Here is a 24805-nt window from a genome sequence, read left to right as displayed (position 1 = left end):
AAGACTGTTTTAAAACATTAATTAGATGTAATTTACCAATGATAAAAGAAAGTCTTCACTCTGATTGTAATCAAAGCAAATAAACAAATTCTAATTATATTCACAATACACAATGACCTACCTGTGGGTTTCTGCTGTTCATTGAGGACGCCAGTTTTTGGCTGCTGCATAAAAACTCTATCGAATTCGCAAGTCATTGCCTACATAACAAAACACTTATTGTTCAGAGAAATGGGAATAGCTTTTAAAGCCCACACAATCCCAAAACTGCATAATGTTGGGTGAAAATATAGAAACATCAAATCCCATAGTACATGTACTAATGTAATTTATAATGTAGAGCAAGTCATAAAAGGTCATCAGTTTCACTTTGCACAGATGCTGCCTGAATGACTGACTATTTTCATCATTGTGTTTTTTTATTTCAGATTTTCAACTACTGCAGTCATTTGCTTTTTAGCCATATGTACTCATAAGTGTATTAGAAACAAAAGATGTGATAAATGGTCTCTACAGAATTCAGATTAGTATCACAATCAAGTATATATTAAATGTAAAACTGAAAATGCAAATCATCCCTCATTATTCAGAAGAATACATCTTATATCAGCAGAGGTGGAACTCTGGTTATTCTATTAGGCACGGTACTTTTTTGGCACTAGATTCGACTGCATTACAATCTCTTTTGTCATTGTATTTATTGTATCTATCATCACCATGTATACCGTTTACACTACAAGCTTCATGCAAATAAGCTATTTTATCACACCCTACCATATATGACAATAAATTGAAATGAATCTAAATATACAAATTCTCTACTTAATCTTCACCTGAGCATTAGGATGATCATCAGGATGTACCACAAAGTAAACTGTCTTAAGATGAGCTGACCTTCTGTCAGTGCTGAACTTCAGAACAGCTTTAAACATAATACTTGCAACAACATCCTTTGGGAAACATAACATGCCAGTTCCAATTGCAGGGAATGCGATGGAATCCAGATTTGAGCCTTCTGTATTCGTCAGACAATCTTTGATTAGATTTTTCAAAACCTGAAGTGTAATTTCGGATTTAGTCTTCAAATCAATATGACAAATTTTTGAAAATATGAATTGTTCAACTGGTGTCAATTGTAATACGTGTTACCTTTTCTGCATTCCCAGTTCCTGCCCGCCAGTAAGGAACAACAGCATGATACACTTCTTCACAGTCAAGATTGCAACCTTTTGTTTCATAAATTCTTCCGTTGTAAGGTGGTTTTCCCAGGCTTTCTTTCTCCAGTAATCGTTTGAGTTGTGGACCAGCTTTTTGTAATAACGCTTTGGAAATTGCACCCAAAGAGAGATTTAGATCACTTCCAATTACATTTACAATGACGGTAGCCTGGAAATAGGAAATTAATTATTAAATAAAGGTTAAATAATAATTCTGGAACAAATTTCAAATCAATAAGTTACATTGAAGACTTACTGTAATATCTTGAATATTCTCTTTGACAACAAGGATGTTTAGACCTCCTTTTGTTTGGGCTCGAAGACAATTTATTCTTCTTCTGTTACCAAAGGCAGGCCTTTTAGGCTGTACAGGTGCATTACCTATTAAATGACCAAGTATTTTCTGAACCGCTTCTGCAACTGCTTGAGTAGTTTTATCATCGTGATTTGTCAAGTGGATCTCTTTCAGTGTACTCTCTTCACTCAAGTTCACAAAGTGCTCTCTGATTGATGAGACAATTGTGTCAGCACATAGAGCCAGTGGAAATCCAAATATTCCTGAACCAATAGCAGGGATTGCTATAGACTTAAAATTATATTTTTCTGCTAAACATAGACTTTCCTCCACAGCATTTTTTAATCTTCTCACGGCGGTTTTCGAATCAGTATCCATCCACCTTGGTCCAACTGCATGAATTACTTTGGAACATGGTAATATACCAGCATCAGTCATAACTGCATCACCAGGCATAAGAGATCCTCGTTGGTTAACAATCCAATCACACTCATTTTGCAACACTGCACCAGCAGTATCTAACAAACTTTTTGCAAGGCCTCCAACGTGCTTTAGATTTTCATTTGCAGCATTGACAACCACATCAACATGAGCCTTGCACAGGTCTCCTTTATTGACAGTAATTACAGGTCCTTTGGGCAATTGTACTTTACAGTAAAATTGGCTTAAATCATTATTTCCTTCCATGTCACTGTGCTCAATAAGTCTTACAATGCAATCATACTTGTCCTTTACTATGGAACCATATACTTCTTCTTTTTCTTTGCAAAATTTCTTTGCTCCTGGCGTGGTTATTTGCAGCATTTCCCTAACTACTTTGGAAGCGGCATCTGAAAGTGAATTCTCCACAAGACAGACGTTCTCTTCAGGACCAGTGACTGAGACACTTGCATGATTACTCCCATCATTAACTTTTATTTCAACATCTGGAGTTGTTGATTGTAAATTTTTGATTTTGTCACTGGCCACCAAAAATTGCAGCACTCCACAAGATTTAAATGGAATGTTTCTTTTAGTGATTGTGTTCTTTTTGACAAAGTCATTGAGGTTTTCATATACTTCTTCAACAGAATCAGTATAACCAGCGATAATAACGTGCACACACCCATATGATGTTTTCTCTTCAATTTCAACTTTTATCATTTGACAATTAAATCTTTCATCCAGTTTGTGCTTTAAATGTGTCCATTCATTCTTTCTAATGACAGTCAGATCTCTTATCTCAATGCATTTGAAAGCGAGATGTTTTCTGATTTGCTCTTCTGCTCCACACAAGAAATTATCTGTACTTCCTATCAACACAACAGAATTGTCCTGGATGGCAAATGCAGCTCTGATATCTTTTGATGTAAAAAGGTGGGAGGAAACCTTTTCACAGCTAACATTTTGTATAAAGTTACGAAGACAAGGGTCTAGATTAGTTTTCGTTTCTTTTATTAGAATAATTTTTTCTAGTATTTTGCTTTTGGCATAATAAACATCTGAAGGTAACCCATGTAATGTTAAATTGTTTGCATCTGAGCTGAATTTCATGTGAATGTCTGGAAATTGTTTGGAAACATTGTTTTCTAGACCATCATTTTGTAGTAGAACGTATTTGGCAAGATTAATTGGTACTCTCTCAGTTATACTTTCTTTTTCTCTTTCTATCTTTTTCATTGCATCATTTATAACTGAAGTGAATCTTTGTTGCAAAATGTCAACAGTCTCAATTACTCCAGTGATTATTACTTTTTCCTTTGCAATGTCTGGGATAACAGCAACATTTTGGTTCAAATATTGATCAAGTTCACTCTTAATTATTTCCCAGACTGATTGATTCACATCATATTTAATCGTGTTATACTTTGACAGAATACAAGTTAAATTATCCCAAGCTTCCCTTTTCCAGTCCTTTGCAAATTTCTCAAATGAACTGCAATGTCTTGAAAATGTTGGGGAAATCTTAATTGAGTTTGATTGGCCCAATTCTGGGAATATTGTTTTGCAGCAACATGCTGACATTTTGTCACTGATTTCTGCAATTCGCCCCTCATCGTTTTTAAGAAACTGCAGAATATAGCAATCAACATCGAACATGAAGGGATCAGGCATTTTCACCACTGGTCTTTTGTTCCCGTATAAAGCTGAACCCAGGGACTTATAATAGAGATAGACATTAACTGGTGTTTTATCAATCGTGTGTGCATGAGACAGAATGATATCCAGAACTGTAATAAAACAAAGAAAATCATTATAGAATAAAAGGTAAAATGGCTTATTTTAAAATATTAATAGAAATATAGCAAATTTTCCAATTCATCATTATATTCCAGGATACAAAATTACCTTCAGGATTTTCAAAAGAAATCACAGCTGCATTGTGTTCAGTTGTTAGTTCAAGAGAGCTGACAATTCCATTTCCATTTTTGGCACTTTCAAAGTAGAGTCTTAGATGATCTTCAGTGATACTAGCAGGCAGATTCTCCACTCTTAGGCTCATTGGTGTTTCCAATACCTTTGCTTCAATATTTTGCTGAAGCAGAACCTTTTTCGAACATTTTTGAGCAAATTCAAAGAGGTCTAAATTAAGAATTTTGGGGAAATTTTTTTAAACATTTCAATCTTTATATTTAAATTTATAATTAAATGATTAAACCCCAAGATTTGAATTACTTGGAATTACACAGTTGTTATACATAAGCCTCCTGTCTTTCCTCAGCTATTACTCTCCATCCCTTTCTTCCTCATAGGATTGTCTTAAATGTATCTGTACTGTTCACTTCAACCACTGTGTTGCAACAGGTTCCAATTGTCGCCACATTTTTTGTAAAAGTGTTTCTCTTTAAATATGTACTGGATTGCTTGATGGCATGCAGCATAAGTTCACTAGGTTAATTCCCGGAATGGCGGGACTTGTCGTATGTTGAAAGACTGGAGCGACTAGTCTTGTATACGCTGGAATTTAGAAGGATGAGAGGGGATCCTATTGAAACATATAAGATTATTAAGGGATTGGACACGCTAGATGCAGGAAATATGTTCCCAATGTTGGGGGAGTCCAGAACCAGGGGCCACAGTTTAAGAATAAGGGGTAGGCCATTTAGAACGGAGATGAGGAAAAACCTTTTCACTCAGAGTTGTAAATCTGTGGAAATCTCTGCCTCAGAAGGCAGTGAAGACCAATTCTCTGGATGCTTTCAAGAGAGAGCAAGATAGAGCTCTTAAAGATAGCGGAGTCAAGGATTGGGAATGATCAGCCATGATCACATTGAATGGCGGTTCTGGTTCGAAAGGCTCAATGGCCTACTCCTGCACCTATTGTCTATTGACCAGCTTATTACAGTGGCTTTAATTATGGTCATCCACAAATGAAACATTTTCTTTACATCTTTTTATCATTTTAATAACCCATCAGGTCAGCCCTCAGACATTTTTCTGGACAGAAAAGAGATCCAGATTGTCGTCTCCTGATGAAATAGAATTATTCCTGGCATCATCCATACAAAACTCTCTGCGTCCTGACCAGTACCTCAATAGACATTGTACAATACGGCATAACTTCCTGTTTTTCATTTATGTCCCTCTGGATGCAAACTCTTATGTTTGGTTTGCTTCCATTGTCATGACATTTCTAACCTGTATAACTTTTAATGATTAATGCTAAACTTCTTTAGTTCCTTCACATCTACAACCAAATCATACAAATAATAAATCTCTATTCTTCCAACCAAATTGTATTTATATTTGTAGAACCTGACTAGCCAATGATTTAGCCATTCTTCAAGTTAATGTTCAGTGGTAAATGTGTTACAGTCATCCTCGGTATTGACTATCCTCCCTAATTTGTGATCTACAACTTTAAAAACCAAAGTCTCTTTGGTGGATAAGGAGCAGAAATAAAAGATCTTTAATAAAAAGAACACAAAGACTGCAAGAATACAAGAATTAAATATAACCAAAATAATATTTTTATCAATTTTCTATTCTTAATGAAAAAATTGTTTTGTTTTAAAAAGCATTGAAAAGGAAGAATCTCAATCAGCCCATTTACATTAGGATATTAAGTTAAAGCTTCAGATATTGAGTGTTCATGACCAAGTGCTAGTTAATTGCAAGACTGTGGGAGAGTTATTCAGAAAGTGAAGGGATTGGGATTCTTGGTGGTGGAAGCAAAGTTGCAAAAATAATTCAGAACTCTCCATTGCCCATGAATCGAGTCGAAATATGCAGGTATACACCCCAACCAGTCACAATGTTAAACTGAGAGCCAGATGTTATTGCATATAACAGGTTGGTGGCCTGGCGTGCTAAGCCACTTAAAAGTAATGCCCTATTTTCAGGTTATTGCAGTGACTTAACATTGCAGTGACTTAAAGGACATCATCATCCCCAAACTAGTTGTACCTGTGTTAACAAAAACACAAATGATAGAAAGTTAGTTAATGACGATTATTTTGATGCTTTGTTAGTAAAATCACAACTACTCTGAAGGTGGCAATGTATAACATTAAGAGATTTATGTATCTTTCTCCAATTACTCCAAGTTATATTTTTTTAAATCGAGGATCACAAAAATATTTGGAATTATCTCATTACTTGCTGTACTCAAGGAAAAGGTGCAGAAAAGATTCACTGGGTTGTTACTCAAACTTGCTGGCTGGAGTTCAAGAGAGAGATTGGATAAACTTGGATGAGCATTGGAGACTGAGGGATGACCTTAATGAGTATGCATGATCAATGAGGAGCATGGATAAAGTGAATGCACTGTTTTTTCCCCCCAGTGTAGAGAATTAAAAAAAACTAGAGGTGGCATGGGTTTAAAATGAGGGGAGAGATTTTAAACCCATCTTGAGGGACCTCAAGAGAAACTTTTTCATTCAGTAGTTGGGTGTATTTGAAATGAGCTGCCAGAGGAATCTATAGAATGAGATACTACTATGACTTTTAAAAGACATTTGGATATATAGATAATAGGGATTTAAAGGCCTATTGTTTAAATGCAGGGAAACGGGACTAGCCCAGTATGCCAAATTGATCGGCATGGACAAGGTTGGCCAAAGGGACTGTTTTCTGTGATGTTGTATTACTCTGGAGCCATAGGAGAGTAAATGACATGGGTAGCATGCAGCTATGATGACTAATGGGTATCTGAAGCCCTCTTTGAAAAGGAAAGGTTCCTACTTTAAAGCTTATTCTGGACAATCCTAAATAAATTGTGGAGCTTTGGTAAAGAATAAACACATTTCACTATTCACTATTCAGGAATAATCTAGTTCTGCAGTCAAGATCTGTGCTGTTTGCAAACCATACATCCTCATTAGAATAGTGTGCGAGTGACATTAGTGAAAGTTGTATGCTTAATGACATAACTTTTCATACCCAATGATATCCACATTTGAAACATGAAATATTATACAGCCCCAGTTTTCCATGATTTAGTGCATAAGTGCTTATGCATGCGGCATGGTAGAATTTTCAGGGAATGAATATGTAAAACAGGGATTGAGCTTCGTGCTAAGAAACTAAAAGACTGAGCAAGGAAAATAATGAAGTAGCCCCTGGAAAGAAGCTCCCATGGAGCATATTCATCTGAGATGGTTAATATAAACCTCTTTTAGGATCCTGTTGACTGTTGCACATTTCCATCTTTTTTTTTTGTCATTTGGCATTTCTTTAAAATAAGAATTAGCTTGTTATATTTTTGTGACTGAACAGAGATTTTCTAACATCTCTAGCTAAAAAATGCTGACTTTTAATTCTTACCAATGTCAACTTTGAAGGTGACGACAGCTGCATCAATTTCACTTAATATTTCCATACTGAAATGATCATCTGCTTCACTTAAATCAGTCAGCTTTTCAACAAGCAAAGCTAAAATGTCATATGTAACATTGTTCGAAAGATTTTGTAGCACCACAGAAGAGGATTGCAGAATATTGCTACTTCCATGATGACTTTTTCTCTTCACCGTTAATGGAATATTCTCCACTGAATGGTCTCTTTGCTTCAACCCTGCTTGAGCATCTATACAAGAATCATAACATCAACACAACAAATGTTAGCAGCATTAGGACTTCAATTCCTTCCGCTCCCATTATTTATTTAGATTTTTTTTCTATAAACTTTCATACAAAACACATAATAGTATAAACGCATTTGACCTTACTAAAAATTACCCGCATTTTAGGTTTTGAAATACTGTTTCTGCTTTTTAGCTCAAAACATGTTGATTACAATTCTACAGTTACATCAGGATCATGCCCATTAGTGTCAGTCATTGGTGCCTTGCTGAAAATTTGTAAGGTGACGGGGGGGGACGGACACACACATCACCATGGGACAGACAAGCTGACTGTGGTAACCAGAAACTCAGAGGTCCATTTATGCATGAACAAGGGGATGTATAGGATGAGTAATCTTGGTGCTCATCAATCAAGTACAGGGAAAGTCAACATATGAGGTATATTTAAAAGTCATTATCACTTGTGGTTTATAGTATTTATGGTAAATTAATTTAAAGAATATGGTTTCACAAGATAATCAGCACTTAATGTGAATTTCTAATTTGTTGCCGAGCAGGTTTTTTGAGATCTGATAGATCTTCGTGTGAAGGCATTCACCAGTTTTGTAAGTTGAGAGTTCCGGGTCTAAGATCTAGCAATAACAAAGAACGGCTATTTATCTTCATGGCGTGGAGGGAATTTTGCACTTGGATTCAATCAGTAAAGGTCGGGAGAGCAGCAGCAGGAGCAAGGACGACTGTTGGCTGAAAGAAAGTAAGTGTGAATTACAGGTAAAAGTCCGTTTAAAAAAGAGCACCAAAGGGACGCTAGCAGTCAGTCAGTAAAGGTCGGGAGAGCAGGAGCAAGGACGACCGGTGGTTGAAAGAAAGCAAGTGTGAATTACAGCAATTAAAGTAGAAGCTTGGTAAATTGGCCAATTAGTCAATTTAGTGACTGATATAAACAAGGCTTGCACAAGGGGTGCGCTGCCCTGTCGAGGGAAGTGCGAGTCTTTGGCTTCAAATAAATCTTCTATTCCTCCACCTGTTACAAGCCTAGACTGCCCAACTTATAAGACAACCAGCCTATTGCACATATTACTCAGGTAATATATTTTACCATCTTTCCTTAAATAAGGAGAGCAATATGCAGAGTCTTCCTACCTTTCTATTCATCTATGAACAAAAACTGAAAACATTCTGTTTGCTTTTGGATGCTCAGAATCTTTTTGCAACTTAGAGTTCAGGAGACTCTTGTCAGTTAGAAAATGCATTTATTTTTTGTTTTACTTCTAAAAATTGACAACCGCACATTTTCCTGTAGGTAATTATTTTGGCCCTTCGTTCACAGGTTCTGACAAGGTAAAAATCTGGACATTCCTGGTTTAGAGAAATAATGGTGAAATATTCCTCTCATTTTGGATCCATCCAAATTGCCATGAGATTGATTGATGCATATACAAGATATTTTAATTGAATCAAACTTACTATATTTATTTCTACTTCTCAGACATTCAATTCCACATATCTTACATCAAGGTTTTAAAGTCAACACTTAAACAATATTCCATTTGCGAAAAGATACTTTTTCAAGCCCTTTTGTTCTCAAAATTTGTTAATATTGTCACTTTGAGTGAATCCATTCTTTAACATTTAAAAAAAGTACGTACCTGTTCCTGTAGCGGACTGGTTTCCTGCACAACCCGTATTCTGTCAAAACACAAAACATAAAATGTCAAAATTGGGGGGAAAAAATCAAATCTTATTTTATGGTGACAGTTTACACAATAAACATATAAACTTACATTCTGGCCTGGAGACTGGGCTGCTGCTGTTGTCCCATCCCTTTCTGCAGCTGCCTTAGATGGAAGATTGACGGTAAAATGAATAATACCTCTCTTTCGCAGATCAATCTGGTGGGTCTCCTTCTTCAATACATTGTTTCTTGCTAAAGCAAACAATAGGAGCAATTATAAATAATAAACTATGTCAAGGTCATACCATGTATTAAGGAAATAACTAAATATTTTGAAATGTATCAATGGGAACAATACAAATTAATAGATTTATTTTCCTCAGTCTCATGCAGTATTATAACACATTGCTCTGTCAATGTTTAGTTACAGAAGACCAAAGACGTACAGGTATGTAGGTTAATTGGCTGGGTAAATGTAAAAATTGTCCCTAGTGGGTGTAGGATAGTGTTAATGTACGGGGATCACTGGGCGGCACGGACTTGGAGGGCCGAAAAGGCCTGTTTCCGGCTGTATATATATGATATGATATGATAAAACATCTGTCGGTCCTATTAACAATAATACGACCCGAAAAAGCTGGTACATTCACCTGCTTCTGTGCAAGGAGGATGTCCGATTTGTTGAAGTGCTCTTGGTCTGATCAATTCTGACTATTTACCTGTCGGACTTTAAAAATATATTTACTTAGTTTGGTTGTTGGGCATTTGTGTGGCAGCAACCTGGTGAACCATTACCTTCTTCATCACAGCAACTGGTGTGAACCCCTCTGTCTGTCCCAGCAGCAATTAATCATTCCATTGCTCAGTGTGAGGGTTGCTATGGCCAGGCCTGTGCTGATTAGGAAGAGCTATGTGGTCCAATACGAGGAGACAGGAGGTTCACTCACATCCAACAGGAGAATGGAGCAGCAACTGCCAGTCACCGGAAATGGCCTGAACTCGCATGTAATCTACCCGTACCTCAGTGCTGAACGGCTGGATAGCACACCCTGACCTGCTCCAAACTAGCCCTGACCAGCAGCCACTCCACACAGAGTGAGGAGGCACGATTCAGGTTCGTGCTGCAGCTGTGCTGTCAGTAGCACATCACGGATACATACAATTCAATACATATCGTTTCAGCACTGATTCTTTGGAACACATCATAGGCGCCCAAGTTATGCACATCTCACATGCATAAGAAATCTGAGTGGCATAGGCCACTTGGCCTTTGTGCCAGCTCTGCCAATCTTCAACATCATGACTGATCCATCTTGGTGGCATTTCCAGCAGTTTGCCCATATCTTGTGTTTCCCTAATACTGAGAAAACTATCAATCTGTTTTGAATGCACATGATGGCAGAGCTTCCACAGCCCTCCAAGGTTTGAGAGGATAACGTGAATAATGTTTAGTACAAGATGATGTCCAGCAAACTCCGATCAAGATTAGCAAGCAACAAAAGCTTTTCACTGTACCTCAGTACACGTGACAATAAACAGAACTGAAAGTTCAAATGGTTCACAGTACTGATGGGAGAAATCTCTCCTCATCTTAACTTTAAATGGCCTGCCTCTTAAAAAAAAAACCTTTCCCCATATCCCCTACTCCTCAGACAGAAGAAACATCCTCACTATATCTAGCCTGTCAAATACAGGTAATAAATGGAACCAGGTCTGGTGGGAACCAGGTGTGCAGGGAAGACCCCCTCACCCGGGTCTACTTTAAGCTCATCATCTTCTTCCTTATCTGGCTCCACCTATGGCCTGCCAATCTCTGCCTCACCCCTCTCTTTATCCAGGCTTTAACCCCTCTGCCTCTCAGTCCTCATGCATGGTCTCACCTTGAAACTTCGACTCTACCTTTCCCCACACGGAGTCTCTCCAGCAATTTGTGTGTTGCTTCAGATTTCAACATGTGGAGTCTCTTGTGTCTTCTTAGAAATCTGTTAGTTTTGGTTTCGTCCCCTTCCCCCTCCCCTCTCCTCCCACCCAAGAATTGCAGCATATTTGGGCTCATTATTTGTAAATCTGGAAAGGATTGGATAGATTACAATGCTTTTTCTTGTTCCATTGCATAAAGGAAATTCAACTTACATATATCAGGGTGAAATATCCACACAAAAAAACGGCTTCCGTTAAGGAAATCACAATTTCCTTAAACTCTGGAATTGTCTCTCTAAACATTTCTGCTTTCTGCTATCTTTAGGGAAACCATTAAAATCTAACTCTTTGGCAAAGGTTTAGGTTATTTTCCTGAGTATATTCTCATGAGCTCTGTGTCAGCTTTTGCTTCCTGGTTAATGATAGGACTCCGTGCAAATCAGGGTGACGGTATAAATCCTGATTACTTATTTTTGTTTACACATGAAATACACTGGAAAATAAAGTTGTATCCCTGGTGATTTAAATCATCAGTTTGAGGGCACACTTGGGAGTCAGTGAGAAAACAAGACCTGGTGCATTTAATGAGCAGGAAGAATGAGATAATTATAGATAGACACAAAGCGCTAGAGTAACTCAACTGGTCAGACAGCATCGCTGGAGAAAAAGATGACGTTTCAGATCAGGCCCCTTTCAGAAGAAGGGTCCCGACCCGAAACATCACCTATCCTTTTTCTCCAGAGAAGTAGCCTGACCCGCTGAATTAATCCAGCATTTTGTGCATATCATTGGTTAAAACAGCATCTGCTGTTCTGTATTTCTAATTCCGAAGTAACTATAGGATCAGTTCTCCCGCTTGTACAATAGAAGTAAACAGAGAAATCATCTTCAAGGTTCTGGCTGTTAAAAGATGATATTCATGAGCCAAGCAATTGTTGAGTGGACTGGGTACTTTGCAAATTGCTTCAAAAGTTTTTCAGATGATAGACGGGCGTGAACCCGTTGGGTCCAAATGTCTCCTGTGGGCACGCCAACCTCCGTTGGATGCAAACCTCTCCTGCGGGCCCAACAACCCGCCCCCAACTGATCCAAACTCTCCTGTGGGCCTGGCAACCCTCCGTACAAACCTCTCCCGCGGGCGCGGCAACCCATTGGGTGCAAGTCTCTCCTGCGGACCTGGCAACCCTCCCCCAACTGATGATCTGTGGACCCGATGACGGCCGGGGAGTGTCCCCTAGGGCCGTGGGCCAGCGAGGGGGTACAGGGAAGGGGAGAGGGAGCTGCTCACCTGGGCCCCGGGCATGGAAACCTCACCTGCTGCGGCAGCTCAGTGGTGAACGGCGGCAACGGCCACCTTGTTCGACCCTCTGCTGCCGCGCTGTACCATGGGAGGAAGGTCAGGCGCGGGGCACCTGTCCTCCCGGCGGCGGGGCGGAGCGCATTTATTAAAGTTTTTTTTAAATTTAAAGTTTAAAAGTTTATTAAGTTAATTATTTTTAAAAAGTAACAAAACTTGATTTATTGAGAAATAAAAATGTAAAAAATGCTGAAAACACCCAATTGGACAGGCAATATTATAATAAGAGAAACATTTAGCCGCCGTAGGCCATGACACTGTAGGCCCAGACAATGTAGGCTAACTAGGGTTGGCAACGGTCCCGTATTAGCCGGGACGTCCCGCATTTTGGGCTAAATTGGCAAAATTAGCTGGGACATCCCTGTATTAGCGTGCTATAGACCCGGACGCCGCCTGACGGAGGTCGTGTAGCAACCCGACTCCCGGCCGCCATTGGTGGAGCAGGGGTGGGAGGGGAGGAAGAGACCGGCGGCTCTCCCACTGACAGCCCTTGGGGGGCCAGAGCATGTTGCTGTGCCGATGTCGCTGGACTCTGGTCGGCGTGGGAAAGGCGCTGAGCCAGACGGGGAGAGGAGGAGGAACGGCGCCCGTGTCTGGAGGTAGACACAAAATGCAGGAATAACTCAGTGGGTCAGGCAGCATCTCTGGAGGAGCGGGTGACCTTTCAGGTCGAGACCTTCTCCCTTCGGAAGGGTCTCGACCCGAAACGCCACCCATTCCTTCTCTCCCGAGATGCTGCCTGACCCACTGAGTTATTCCTGCATTTTGTGTCTACCTCCAGACACGGGCGCCGCCTAATGGAGGTTGCGTAGCAACCCACCTCCCGGCCCGGGTGGCCGCCATTTGGTGGAATGGAAGCACGTGGCTGCTGGCTGGGTGAGGTCATGTGGGGAACACGGCGGTGACGTCACCTTGTCCCGTATTTAGGGCCCCTTTATAACATGTGCTATGGACCCCGCACTAGCTTAAACGGCCCTGCCCCCACATTGCCCTCGTCAGCCACTTCAAAACCTACAGAACCACATTCCTAAGGGGCAACTTAAGATGTCAAACATGTGGGGATGTCACATGAATGATCAGGAATGCCTACTTTGGTAACTATTTTGTATTGACTGGAAAGACTGGGAGATCAAAGGGATGGAGGCATCACCTGAATCAATGATCTACCAAAACTTTTTGTTAGGTAGACATGATAAACCACAGCACGTTGTGTGGATGGTGTCAAGGAATGAAATACCATCCCTCATGATAAATGTACACCAGTTATGTGGTGAGCAAATGCCCAATCTGGCAGCAAAATGGAAACCACTACCAAATCCAGGCACCATTCTGGTACCACAGGAGACCCCCCCCCCCCCCCCCCCCAAAGTTGAGTGATTAGAACGAGACATGAAACAAGTACTCTACTAGAAATATCGGACTTTTGCTTCCTTCACATAAGTACGAAATAAAATTGGTTTTGTTTGCTCTGTGGCAATCCCACTTTTCAATATATTATGCTTTAAAGAAAATAGTAATAGCACTTTCTATTGGAAATTCCTTCCTTATAAATTAGTATATGGGATCCGCAGGCAAATCCGAACTGGGATTCCTGGAACCAGAGTTGGAATAACCGAGGTGGAATATGGAGGCTCAGGCAAGAAGGGTCCCAACCCGAAAGGTCACCCATTCCTTCTCTTCAGAGATGCTGCCTGTCCCACTGAGTTACTTATTCCAGTATTTTGTGTTTATCTTCAGTATATAGGATACAATTGGGGGGGGGGGGGGGGGGGAACAACATTCCGTTCCAGAAACAAATAGCCTATTGGTCAGACTAAATATTGCGTTCGTCTCTTAAGTAACGTACGCAGCCAAAATATTTCGGAGGCATTGCGGTTACTTATTTGTTTCACGGGCCTTGCAGTCTAAACGAGGAAGTGATAGCACGGAGTTTTCTTCTAGTTTTGCTGGACAACAAGTACATCGACCCTCCTCCCTTTCCTTCAAATCTGAGAACATTAAAAGATATTATTATCAAGGCGACAATATCCGGAGGACAAATGACTTCTCCCTTCCCAGTTACTGACACAGCCTCGCCCTTTTAAGTGGCATTGCTCTGGCGAACCCCAACCGAGCGTGTTTCTGAAATAACTATTGTCTTCATTTTGTGTAAAGGCGAATTGTAACAATTTGTGAACCCTGTTCACGAAAAGAACTCACGCACTTTGGTCATTGGCGAAGCGCACCACTGCCTGGTTTGAGGCGAGATCTTCATACTCCACCACGCACTCTCCACCGTCACATTGCTTCCTACTTTGGAAATAAATCTGCAGCTTATTTTTCAAAAGTTTGGCGACGTCCTGGTCCCATTCGCCCTCGACTATAAGAGGGTAAGGGAAAGCTTCCTCTGCGGCCATCTTCCATCGGCGAATGGAAACTACCTTGCTCTCTCCGAGATTTTACTATCAGTTTCGTTTTCCAAGAAACGAGCCTCTTTTGGGTTGATTTGAAATAGAAAGTAATTTAACACTATTATTTCCTTTGATACCCCTAAGAGTCAAAATGAGCTTTTGAACGTACCTAAAAAGCACGTTGTACTTTGAAATTCACTTTTAAATTTGATAATGTTTACATATCTCCGTAGGTTTCATTTTGGGCAAAGGGTCATATAAATAGAATGCAATGTTCTGGAGCAACTCAGCCGGTTGAACCACATCATTCGAGAATTTGGATAGGCGACGTTTTCAGCCTCAACCCGTTTAGTCTGATTGGGGGAAGGTCGCTGGGTGTTGGAAAAGCAAGGTGGGGACGGGACAAAGCCTGACAAATGATCGTTGGGTCCTAGAGAGGGGCTGATTGGCAAATAGTTACCAGGGCTTTAAACTAAATGGGTGGGGTGGGTCAATAAATTGGAAATATATGGATGGTTAAAATGAAGGGGAGTGCAGGAGAAGTTACTGAAGTCTCCAGGAATAAAGACAGAAAGTTTAAGAAGGGATAAGAGTCTAAGGTCAGGCAAAATGGTGAATAATTTGTGAAGAGGAGTGGTGGGTTCTGCCTGCTCCTGCCCCACAGAACTTATCACCAAATACCTTGGTCCATCTTATCCATGTTATCCCCTCTTGGTCCAGTGCCCTCTGACCCACATCTGAGTAACTTCACAAATCCTTCAACTCTTCAATAACTTTCAATACCTAGACCCCCACTGCCTCACATTTACCATGGATGTCCAATCCCTTTATGCCTCCATTTGCCACCAGGAAGGTCGTAAGACCCTTCAGTGTTCCCTCAACAGTGTCCCAATCAGTTCCTTTCTACTCACGCTCTCCTCTGCCTGATGGAACTTGTCCTCGCCCTTGGCAACTTCTCCTTTGATTCCCCTCACTTTCCTCAAGGTAAAGGTGTAGCCAGGGGGACTCGCATGGGCCCCAGCCATGCCTGCCTTTTATGTTGGTTACATCGACAGTCCTTGTTCCGAACATACACTGGCACCATTCCTCAACTCTTTCTCCACTGCACCAATGACTGCATTGGGGCTGCCTCCTGCACTGACTACATTTCATTTAACTTTACCACTAAACTCCACCCTGCCCACAAATTCACTTGGTCTATCTCTGACACCTCTCTCCCCTTTCTTGATCTCTCTGTCTCCATCACAGTGGATAGACAATTGACTGATATTTACTATAAAAATATTGACTCCCATATTTATCTGGACTGCATATCCTTCCACCCTATCTCTTGCAAAGATGCCAAACCCTACTCTCAATTTCTCCATCTCCACTGCATATTTTCCCAGGATGAAGCTCTCCATTCTAGGACATCCAAGATATCCTCTTTCTTTAGTAAATGTATTTTCTCCCCTGCCATTGTAGATGGATCCCTCACCCACATCTCCTCGGTGTCCTGCAGTTCTGCTCTCCCTCCACCTCTCCCCAGACTGAAGGATAGAGTTTCCTGATTCCTACCTTTCATCCCACCAGCTTTCGCATGCAACACATCATTCTCTGACAACCGCATCTTCCCATCCCCTCTGCTTTCTGCAGCGACCGCTATCCCTGCAACTCCTTGGTTCGCTCATCCCTTCAAACCCAAACCACCCTTTCCTTAGGTACTTTCCTCTGTAACCTTAGGAGATGTAATGCCTATCTCCACATCTCCTCTGTCACATGCATCCAGGAACTTCCATATGGGACAAAGGTTCACGTGCATCTCCTTTAACCTCATCTACTGCATCAACCTCATCCGCCCGCCCTGGATCGTGGGGCTTGGGTCGGCCCGCTGCGGACCTTTCACCGTCCGGCGCGGCCTGGAACGTGGCAACTTCACCAGCCTGACCGCGGGAGAAGACGGCAGGGGAAGAGAAAATACATTCTTGCCTTCCATCACAGTGAGGAGGGGACTGGAGGAGACTCACTGTGATGGATGTTCTTTTTTTTTGTGTTGGTTGGGGTTGTGTAATTTGCTTATTTTACTGCTTTTATTGTTGGACTGTGGGTGACTAAATTTCGTCCAAAAAACTTGTTTTTTGGATGACAAATAAAGATATCCTGAATCCTGAATTTGGTGCTCCCAATGTGACCTCCTTTACATTGACGTGATCAAGTGTAGACTAGGCAACCGTTTCGACAAACATGCACTCAGTCCACCAGGGCCTAATGGATCTCCCTGATGCTAACTGTTTTAACTCCCCTTCCCATTCCCATACTGACCTTTCTGTGCTGGGCCTCGGAAAGGTCCAGGAGGCAAATTTGCAGATGATACATTAGCAAATTTGCAGATGATACATTAGCAAATTTGCAGATGATACTAAGCTGGGGGGTAGTGTGAATTGTGAGGAAGATGCAATAAGGCTGCAGGGAGACTTGGACAGGTTGTGTGAGTGGGCGGATACATGGCAGATGCAGTTTAATGTAGATAAGTGTGAGGTTATTCACTTTGGAAGTAAAAATAGAAAGGCAGATTATTATCTGAATGGTGTCAAGTTAGGAGGAGGGGGAGTTCAACGAGATCTGGGTGTCCTAGTGCATCAGTCAATGAAAGGAAGCATGCAGGTACAGCAGGCAGTGAAGAAAGCCAATGGAATGTTGGCCTTCATAACAAGAGGAGTTGAGTATAGGAGCAAAGAGGTCCTTCTACAGTTGTACCGGGCCCTGGTGAGACCGCACCTGGAGTACTGTGTGCAGTTTTGGTCTCCAAATTTGAGGAAGGATATTCTTGCTATGGAGGGCGTGCAGCGTAGGTTCACTAGGTTAATTCCCGGAATGGCGGGACTGTCGTATGTTGAAAGGCTGCAGCGATTGGGCTTGTATACACTGGAATTTAGAAGGATGAGGGGGGATCTTATTGAAACATATAAGATAATTAGGGGATTGGACACATTAGAGCCAGGAAACATGTTCCCAATATCATCATATCATATCATATATATACAGCGCGGAAACAGGCCTTTTCGGCCCACCAAGTCCGCGCCGCCCAGCGATCCCCGCACACTAACACTATTAACACTATCCTACACACACTAGGGACAATTTTTACATTTACCCAGTCAATTAACCTACATACCTGTACGTCTTTGGAGTGTGGGGGGAAACCGAAGATCTCGGAGAAAACCCACGCAGGTCACGGGGAGAACGTACAAACTCCTTACAGTACAGCACCCGTAGTCAGGATCGAACCTGAGTCTCCGGCGCTGCATTCGCTGTAAAGCAGCAACTCTACCGCTGCGCACCCGTGCCGCAAATGTTGGGGGAGTCCAGAACAAGGGGCCACAGTTTAAGAATAAGGGGTAGGCCATTTAGAACGGAGATGAGGAAGAACTTTTTCAGTCAGAGAGTGGTGAAGGTGTGGAATTCTCTGTCTCAGAAGGCAGTGGAGGCCAGTTCGTTGGATGCTTTCAAGAGAGAGCTGGATAGAGCTCTTAAGGATAGCGGAGTGAGGGGGTATGGGGAGAACGCAGGAACGGGGTACTGATTGAGAGTGATCAGCCATGATCGCATTGAATGGCGGTGCTGGCTTGAAGGGCTGAATGGCCTACTCCTGCACCTATTGTCTATTGTCTATTGCCAGAGTGGGGTCACAAACAAACTGAAGGAACAGCATCTCATATTTTGCTTGGGTAAAATTTTGCCCGGTGTGGGACGAATAAAGGAATATATTATTATTATTATTATTAGTTTACAAACCAAAGGTATGAACATTGAATTCTCCAATTTTCAGTAACTAACCTGCTAAAACATTCCCTCCACCCCTTTATCCCCTCCATTCCCTGTGCCCCACCTGGATGTGCACCCTTTTCTGCCTTCCTCCTGTCCCCTTCCATTTAAATTCTTTCCTTAGCCTCACATGTCACTCCTCATCTATCCTTGTTTTGTTTAATTTAGTTTAGAGATACGGCATGGAAACAGGCCCTTCAGTCCACTGGGCTCACGCTGAACAGCGATCCCCACATATTAACATTATCCTATACAAACTAGGGGCAATTTTTACATTTACCAAGCCAATTAACCTACAAACCTATCCATCTTTGGAGTGTGGGAGGAATCCCAATGATCTTGGAGAAAACCCACGCAGGTCACGGGGAGAAGGTACAAACTCCGTACAGGCAGCACCCGTGGCCGGGATCGAACCCCAGTCTCTGACGCTGTAAGCGCTGCAAGGCAGCAACTCTACGCTGTGCCACGGTGCCGCCCTTGTCTCACAGCTTTTGTCCATTAATCTTTGTCTAACCATCTGCCAATCAAAACTCCCCTCTATTGTCCCACTGCCACCTCTTTTTCAGCTTCTTCCCCCTCCCCCTAAAATGTCACCTATCCATGTTCTCCGGAGATGCTGCCTGATCTGCTGAGTTACTCCAGCATTCTGGATTATTTCCCAATGACAGCATGTTCGTTGACATGAATAATTTATTTTCTTTCCTGAATATATTAATTTCCTTTGATTCTGGTCCCAAGTGCCCAGTCTCTAGCAACAATGATTTGATCATGACCAGTGCAAGAGTTGCTTCTCTTTTATGAAATTTTGGATGAAAGAATTTACTTCATTTAACATGTCATAATTACTGTTTTAACCTTCCAATTTAAGTGTGCTCAGCACTCAGTATTCAAAATCTGGAATCAAATTCAATTTTCTGAAACAAAATGCCTCCTATCATTGGATTTGAAATTTACACATTTTCCTTCAGAGTGAAGAGTCATACAGCACAAAAACAAATAAGGAAGAAAAGAGTGCACATCCAGGTGGGCACAGGGAAGAAAGGTGGATAAAAGGGGAGGGAATGTTTTTGCAGGTTAATTCCTGAAAATTGGAGAATTTAATATAATGTTTAAGAATCTGAGGGGTAAGCTTTTCCACGCAAAGGGTGGTGGATGTATGGAACAAGCTGCCAGAGGAGGTAGTTGAGGCAGGGACTATCCCGACATTTAAGAAACAGACAGGACAGGTTTGGAGCAATATAGAACAAATGCGGGCAGGTGGGACTAGTATGGCTGGGACATGTTGGCCAGTGTGGGCATGTTGGGCTGAAGGGCCTGTTTCCACACTATCACTCTGTGACTCTATATCCTTCAGCCCCCCATGCCCACTCTGGCCATTGTACTTAACTCTTGTGTATTACATAACCTTCTATGCTCTGGAAAATCAAGTGCTTGTTTAGATGGTTCTTATACATTGTGAAAGTACCTGCCTCTACCATCTCCACAGCCAGCATGTTCCTGATTCCAACCACTCTCTCTCGAAAAATTACCCTTGGATCCCTTCTAAACTTTGCACCTCTCACCTTATCCGAAAGCTCTCTGGTTTTAGGCATCTTAACCAAAGGAAAAGGTTTCTCCCTATCTACCCTACCCATCACCCTCATAGTTTTATATATCTCTATCAGGCCTCCTTTGTTCCAAAGTAAACAAACCCAGCCTATTCCAATTCCTCTTTATAACTGACATGTTCCATTCCATCCAACATTTTGATCAATCTCTTCTGCAAGTCATTGCATTCCTCTTATGATGTGGTGTCCATATCTGCACACAATCCTTCATGTGCGACCCAATCAATGCTTTAAGTTATAATGTTTTTAATGTTTTATACAGTTGGAAATACCTTTTTGTGAATCCTACTATACGGTAAACAATATTTTAGTGCTGACATTGAAGCATTGAATGGATTTTTAAAAAATTGGTAACTTTAAACAAATTCAACATTCTCATATTACAAAAGTATCAGAGAGAAGAGGCCATCTTAAAAAAATCTTTAAATCAATCAAATTAAATCAATAACGAGGTTGGTGGAATTAATTTGACTTCAGGGGAGTTTTCGACTCGAGCTTTTGCCATTGGAGAAAAGTATTTGGTTGGAAAAAACGAATTTATATCGTGTTCCTGATCTTTCGCTCGAAAACACTCTGAGAAAAATCGACCTCTTGATTATTTTGTCTCCTCAAATAAAATGTTTGCCAAACCAGGTCTTAACTCTTGAGGAGGAACCTCGAGTCAGACAGCACGAAAAAGGCCCGCTGGCCCAACTAGTCCTTGCCACACCGAGCTCGTCCCAAATTGACCCACAGCCCTCTAAACGTGTCCGTGTACCCGTCCCATGTATAAATGTGTTTTACTCGTTCACTCGCGTAATAATCGCATGATGCTGACGTGTAATGTTACCAAGAACAGACTGGCATGCTGCCGACTTACAAAGTTATTCAGAGTAGTTTCGCAGTTGCAACATCAATCGTCAAAGGTAACGGGGGTTGTTCGCATGTGTGGTAATAAAAATCTAATCAATGTTGCGACTAAAAAGCCACATGCTGATCAAAGGTGACCGAGACCCCCGAGTACCAGAGTTGTGATCTGCTAACGCTGGGATTACGCCTTTGGTTAATTAGATGATGCCACATAATTGAGTCAGAACCTCAGTATAACAGAGCTTTATTTGTCATTCGGTACCGAAGTACCGAACGAAACTACATTCTAGCAGGTTCCCCGATTGCAAATCAAAATTAGCTCCGTGCAACACGGAGTTATCACCTTGTTATTAACTATCGGGAGTGTTTGCCTACGTTTCTGCCAATTAGACATTGCTTCGTTCGCGTAACACCTTGCATACAGACCTGTGCACAGCAATTGACACGAGGTTGACATTTCTCTTTCAGAAAGACATCCGTGGAGCTGTTTGGGCATCCAGTGTGTAGAACTCGGACAGGATGGCAGTTTCATTTCCCGACGGTAGATCTTCACTAATTGTGAGCTGGGATCAACATCCTCACATTGATTATGTGGAAGACATCCTGGAAGATCACTTTCAGAACCAGGCCCATCGTCTTCACACCAAATGTGAACTGCGGAAACTTAGCACTCGGGAAGTTCTCGTTACCCTGACCAAGACAACCACAGAAGGTCAATATTAATCTTGACATATTGAGTTATACTATTTCATCACTTTGCTGAATTTATTATGTCCATTATTTTTAAATTAATCTACTTGCAACAGAATGAAAAATTATGGCTTTTACCACTGACAATAACTCTGACAAAACAGTTAGGATGACGTTATAGTTCTTGCAAGACATAACTCAGAACTAAAGTGATAGTCTACTTTTGATGATTTTTCATGAAAATACACTTTTGTATTGTAGCAGTTCCTCAATTAATACAAATAATAGCATGATAATAGATTTTCTCTTCTGTCTAGTGTTAAGAAATATTGCTGCAACTACACGTGTTCCATATAAAAATGAAGAAATTACATTCAAGATCAAAATCCTAGCTAAAGAAATCTTTATGGAATCGAAGAGTTGGGATAAAATCACACAAAAGGTAATGCCTACTTTGAAATGAAATCATGTTATAATTTCTAGATGCTTTTATTTAGAAAATACCTTTGAAGATAAATTAATATCTGGGTAATGAGAGGCATATGGAGACAGTGGTGAGTTCAAAGCGAGTATGTTCCCATTTAAAAAAGAGAAGACTGCTAAATGTAGCCACTTTTCCCCAACAACCACTGGTTGTTAAGGAGCATTCAGTGTAGGAATAATTTTTAAATGGAAATTTATGACAACAGGTTGGATCTCAATACTGCAGAAACCAAGATGAGTATAGAACTTGACAGAGCAATAACAAGGAAAATAGGAAAGGAGGGGCCATGAAAATATTATTAGCAAATAAAATCAGGAAAAACTCCAAAGAAGGGTCTCCATCCGAAACATCACCCATTCCTTTTCTCCAGAGATGCTGCCTGACCTGCTGGGTTACTCCAGCATTTTGTGTCTACCTGTCCAAACTAGGTAATAATGACAAGAGATCAAAAGAAACAGTAGTGCAATTGAGGCACAAATTGGTACCACCTTTGTGGAGGCAAACTAATACCGATCTTGTCAAAAGAGGGTATAATCAAACTATTATGGATAATGAATATGAAATATTAGGTATGATAAAGGGGGCAAGGATAGAACATAGAACACTACCTGAACAGACCTTTCAGCCTACAATGTCTGTGCCGAACATGATGCCAACACCATATCTTATTGGCCTATCCAAAAGTATAGTGAAAAAATTGTGCCCAAGGATGTAAAGAAGGAAAAAGTGATCTCTGCCCATCTCTGGATGCAAGCATGCTAAAATGAAAGAATGTTGCTAAAAAAAAAAGAATTGAGAGGGCAAAGATTTCTTCTATAAGGAGAAGGGTTAAAATCATAAAGCTATGTAGCATAGAAACAGGCTCTTCGGCCCACCTTGTCCATGCCAACCAGGTTGGCGTTTTGGGTTAGTTTCATTTATCTGAATTTGGCCCATATCCCTCTAAATCTTTCCTATCAATATATCCATATATAGGCACTAGGCCTATATTTGCTGGAGTTTAGAAGAATGAGGGGGGACCTCATTGAAATGTACAGAACAGTGAAAGGCTTGGATAGAGTGGATGTTGAAAGGATGTTCCCATGAGTGGAGAGTCTCGGGATAGAGATCATAGCCTCAGAATTAAAGGACATTCTTTTAAGAAGGAGATGAGGAGGAATTTATTTAGTCAGAGGGTGGTAAATCTGTGGAATTCTTTGCCCCTGAAGGCTGTGGAGGCAAAGTCAGTGGATACATTTAAGGCAGAGATAGATAGAATCTTGATTAGTTGGAGTGTCGGAGGTTATGGGGCGAAGGCAGGAGAATGGGGTTTGGAAGGAGAGATAGATCAGCCATGATTGAATGGTGGAGTAGACTTGATGGGCCGAATGACCCAATTCTACTTCTATCACTTACGGTCTGTCCAAATATATTTTAAAATTTGTAATTTTAAGTGTTTTTCCAGCTTCATTTGGCAGCTCTTTCCAAATACAGACCACCCTCTAAATGAAAAAGTGTCCACTGAACTTCCTGAGTCTGATGAAGGCTCTCGACCCGAAACGTCACCCATTCCTTCTCTCCAAAAAGATGCTGCCTGTCCCGCTGAGTTGCTCCAGCATTTTGTGTCTATCTTCCTTTTCTCTCCCCTCTCACGTTAAGTATATGCCATCTAAATTTAGAATCCTCTATCCTGGGGGAAAAGACTGCAAGCATCCACTTTATCCAGGCCCCTCTTGATTTTGTATACCTCATTTGTCAGCCAAAAAAAGAAAGAAGTCCCAGCCTCTCCCCATCTTGATACGGCCAGATCAAGTCTTCAAGTTTCAATAATATCCTGCTGAATCTCTTCCACATCCTTTCCAACTGAAAGATAACCTTCCCATAACTGAGCGACCAGAACTGCACACAGTACTCCAAATGTGGACTCGCCAACAACTTGTACAGCTGAATTGTGATATCTCAACTTTTATACTCTGTACTCTTCCTAATGAAGGGGAGTATGCAAAGCACCTTCTTCAGCACCCCGAGTTGCCACTTTCGGGGAACCATGCACCTGTACTCCCAGATCTCTCTATTCTACGACACTCTCTTGGGTTCCACTATTTAACGTGCAAATCCTGTCCTTGTTAAACATAGCAATAGTCACATTTGTCAGAGTTAAATCTCATTTGACAATACCTCATCCACCTTCCCCACTGATCTAGATCCTGGTGTGAATTTAGATGCCCTTCCTCACTGTCCTCTGCACCACAATTTTTGGTGTAATCTACAGATTTACCTACATTCTTACACAGACCATCCATGTAGGTAACAAACAACAGTGGACCCAGCCCCATCTCCTGTGGTTCACCGCTGGTCACAGGCCTCTAAGCAGAGAAACAACCCTCCCTAACTATGCTTTTCACTCCCTGCGTTTCTAGAGGGGATGCAATTGACTGGCTCACCATGGACTGACTTAAAAATTTGTCAAAAGCTAATAGTTTGCATAAAACCCTTGTCAGACATTGGTGGGTAGATATTTCCTGTGCCAGCTA

The 24805-nt window shown here is 41.2% G+C and overlaps 2 protein-coding genes across 3 annotated transcripts in view; one reads left to right on the top strand and one right to left on the bottom strand.

The window, feature by feature from the left end:
• The window catches only part of LOC144595801 (protein mono-ADP-ribosyltransferase PARP14-like), a 44104-nt gene extending 28898 nt beyond the window's left edge, over window positions 1-15206 (bottom strand). For both annotated transcript variants that reach the window (XM_078403478.1, XM_078403477.1), the window contains exons 1-9: window positions 14672-15206; window positions 9301-9443; window positions 9166-9205; window positions 7258-7518; window positions 3841-4074; window positions 1474-3722; window positions 1150-1386; window positions 834-1055; window positions 122-200 (exon numbers count right to left, since the gene is read on the bottom strand). In XM_078403478.1, coding sequence (XP_078259604.1) covers window positions 122-200; window positions 834-1055; window positions 1150-1386; window positions 1474-3722; window positions 3841-4074; window positions 7258-7518; window positions 9166-9205; window positions 9301-9443; window positions 14672-14864 — 3658 coding nt within the window. In that variant the 5' untranslated portion in view covers window positions 14865-15206. The remainder of the gene's footprint in view (window positions 1-121; window positions 201-833; window positions 1056-1149; window positions 1387-1473; window positions 3723-3840; window positions 4075-7257; window positions 7519-9165; window positions 9206-9300; window positions 9444-14671) is intronic.
• A 6431-nt stretch (window positions 15207-21637) lies between these two features.
• LOC144596145 (protein mono-ADP-ribosyltransferase PARP9-like) overlaps window positions 21638-24805 on the top strand; it is a 42006-nt gene continuing 38838 nt past the window's right edge. The window contains exons 1-2 of the mRNA XM_078404321.1: window positions 21638-21830; window positions 22126-22250. Of these exons, the coding sequence (XP_078260447.1) occupies window positions 21638-21830; window positions 22126-22250 (318 nt within the window). The remainder of the gene's footprint in view (window positions 21831-22125; window positions 22251-24805) is intronic.

Source organism: Rhinoraja longicauda, chromosome 8 (assembly GCF_053455715.1).
Source record: "Rhinoraja longicauda isolate Sanriku21f chromosome 8, sRhiLon1.1, whole genome shotgun sequence".
NCBI lineage: Eukaryota > Metazoa > Chordata > Chondrichthyes > Rajiformes > Arhynchobatidae > Rhinoraja > Rhinoraja longicauda.
This window is presented reverse-complemented; position numbering and strand designations above follow the sequence as displayed.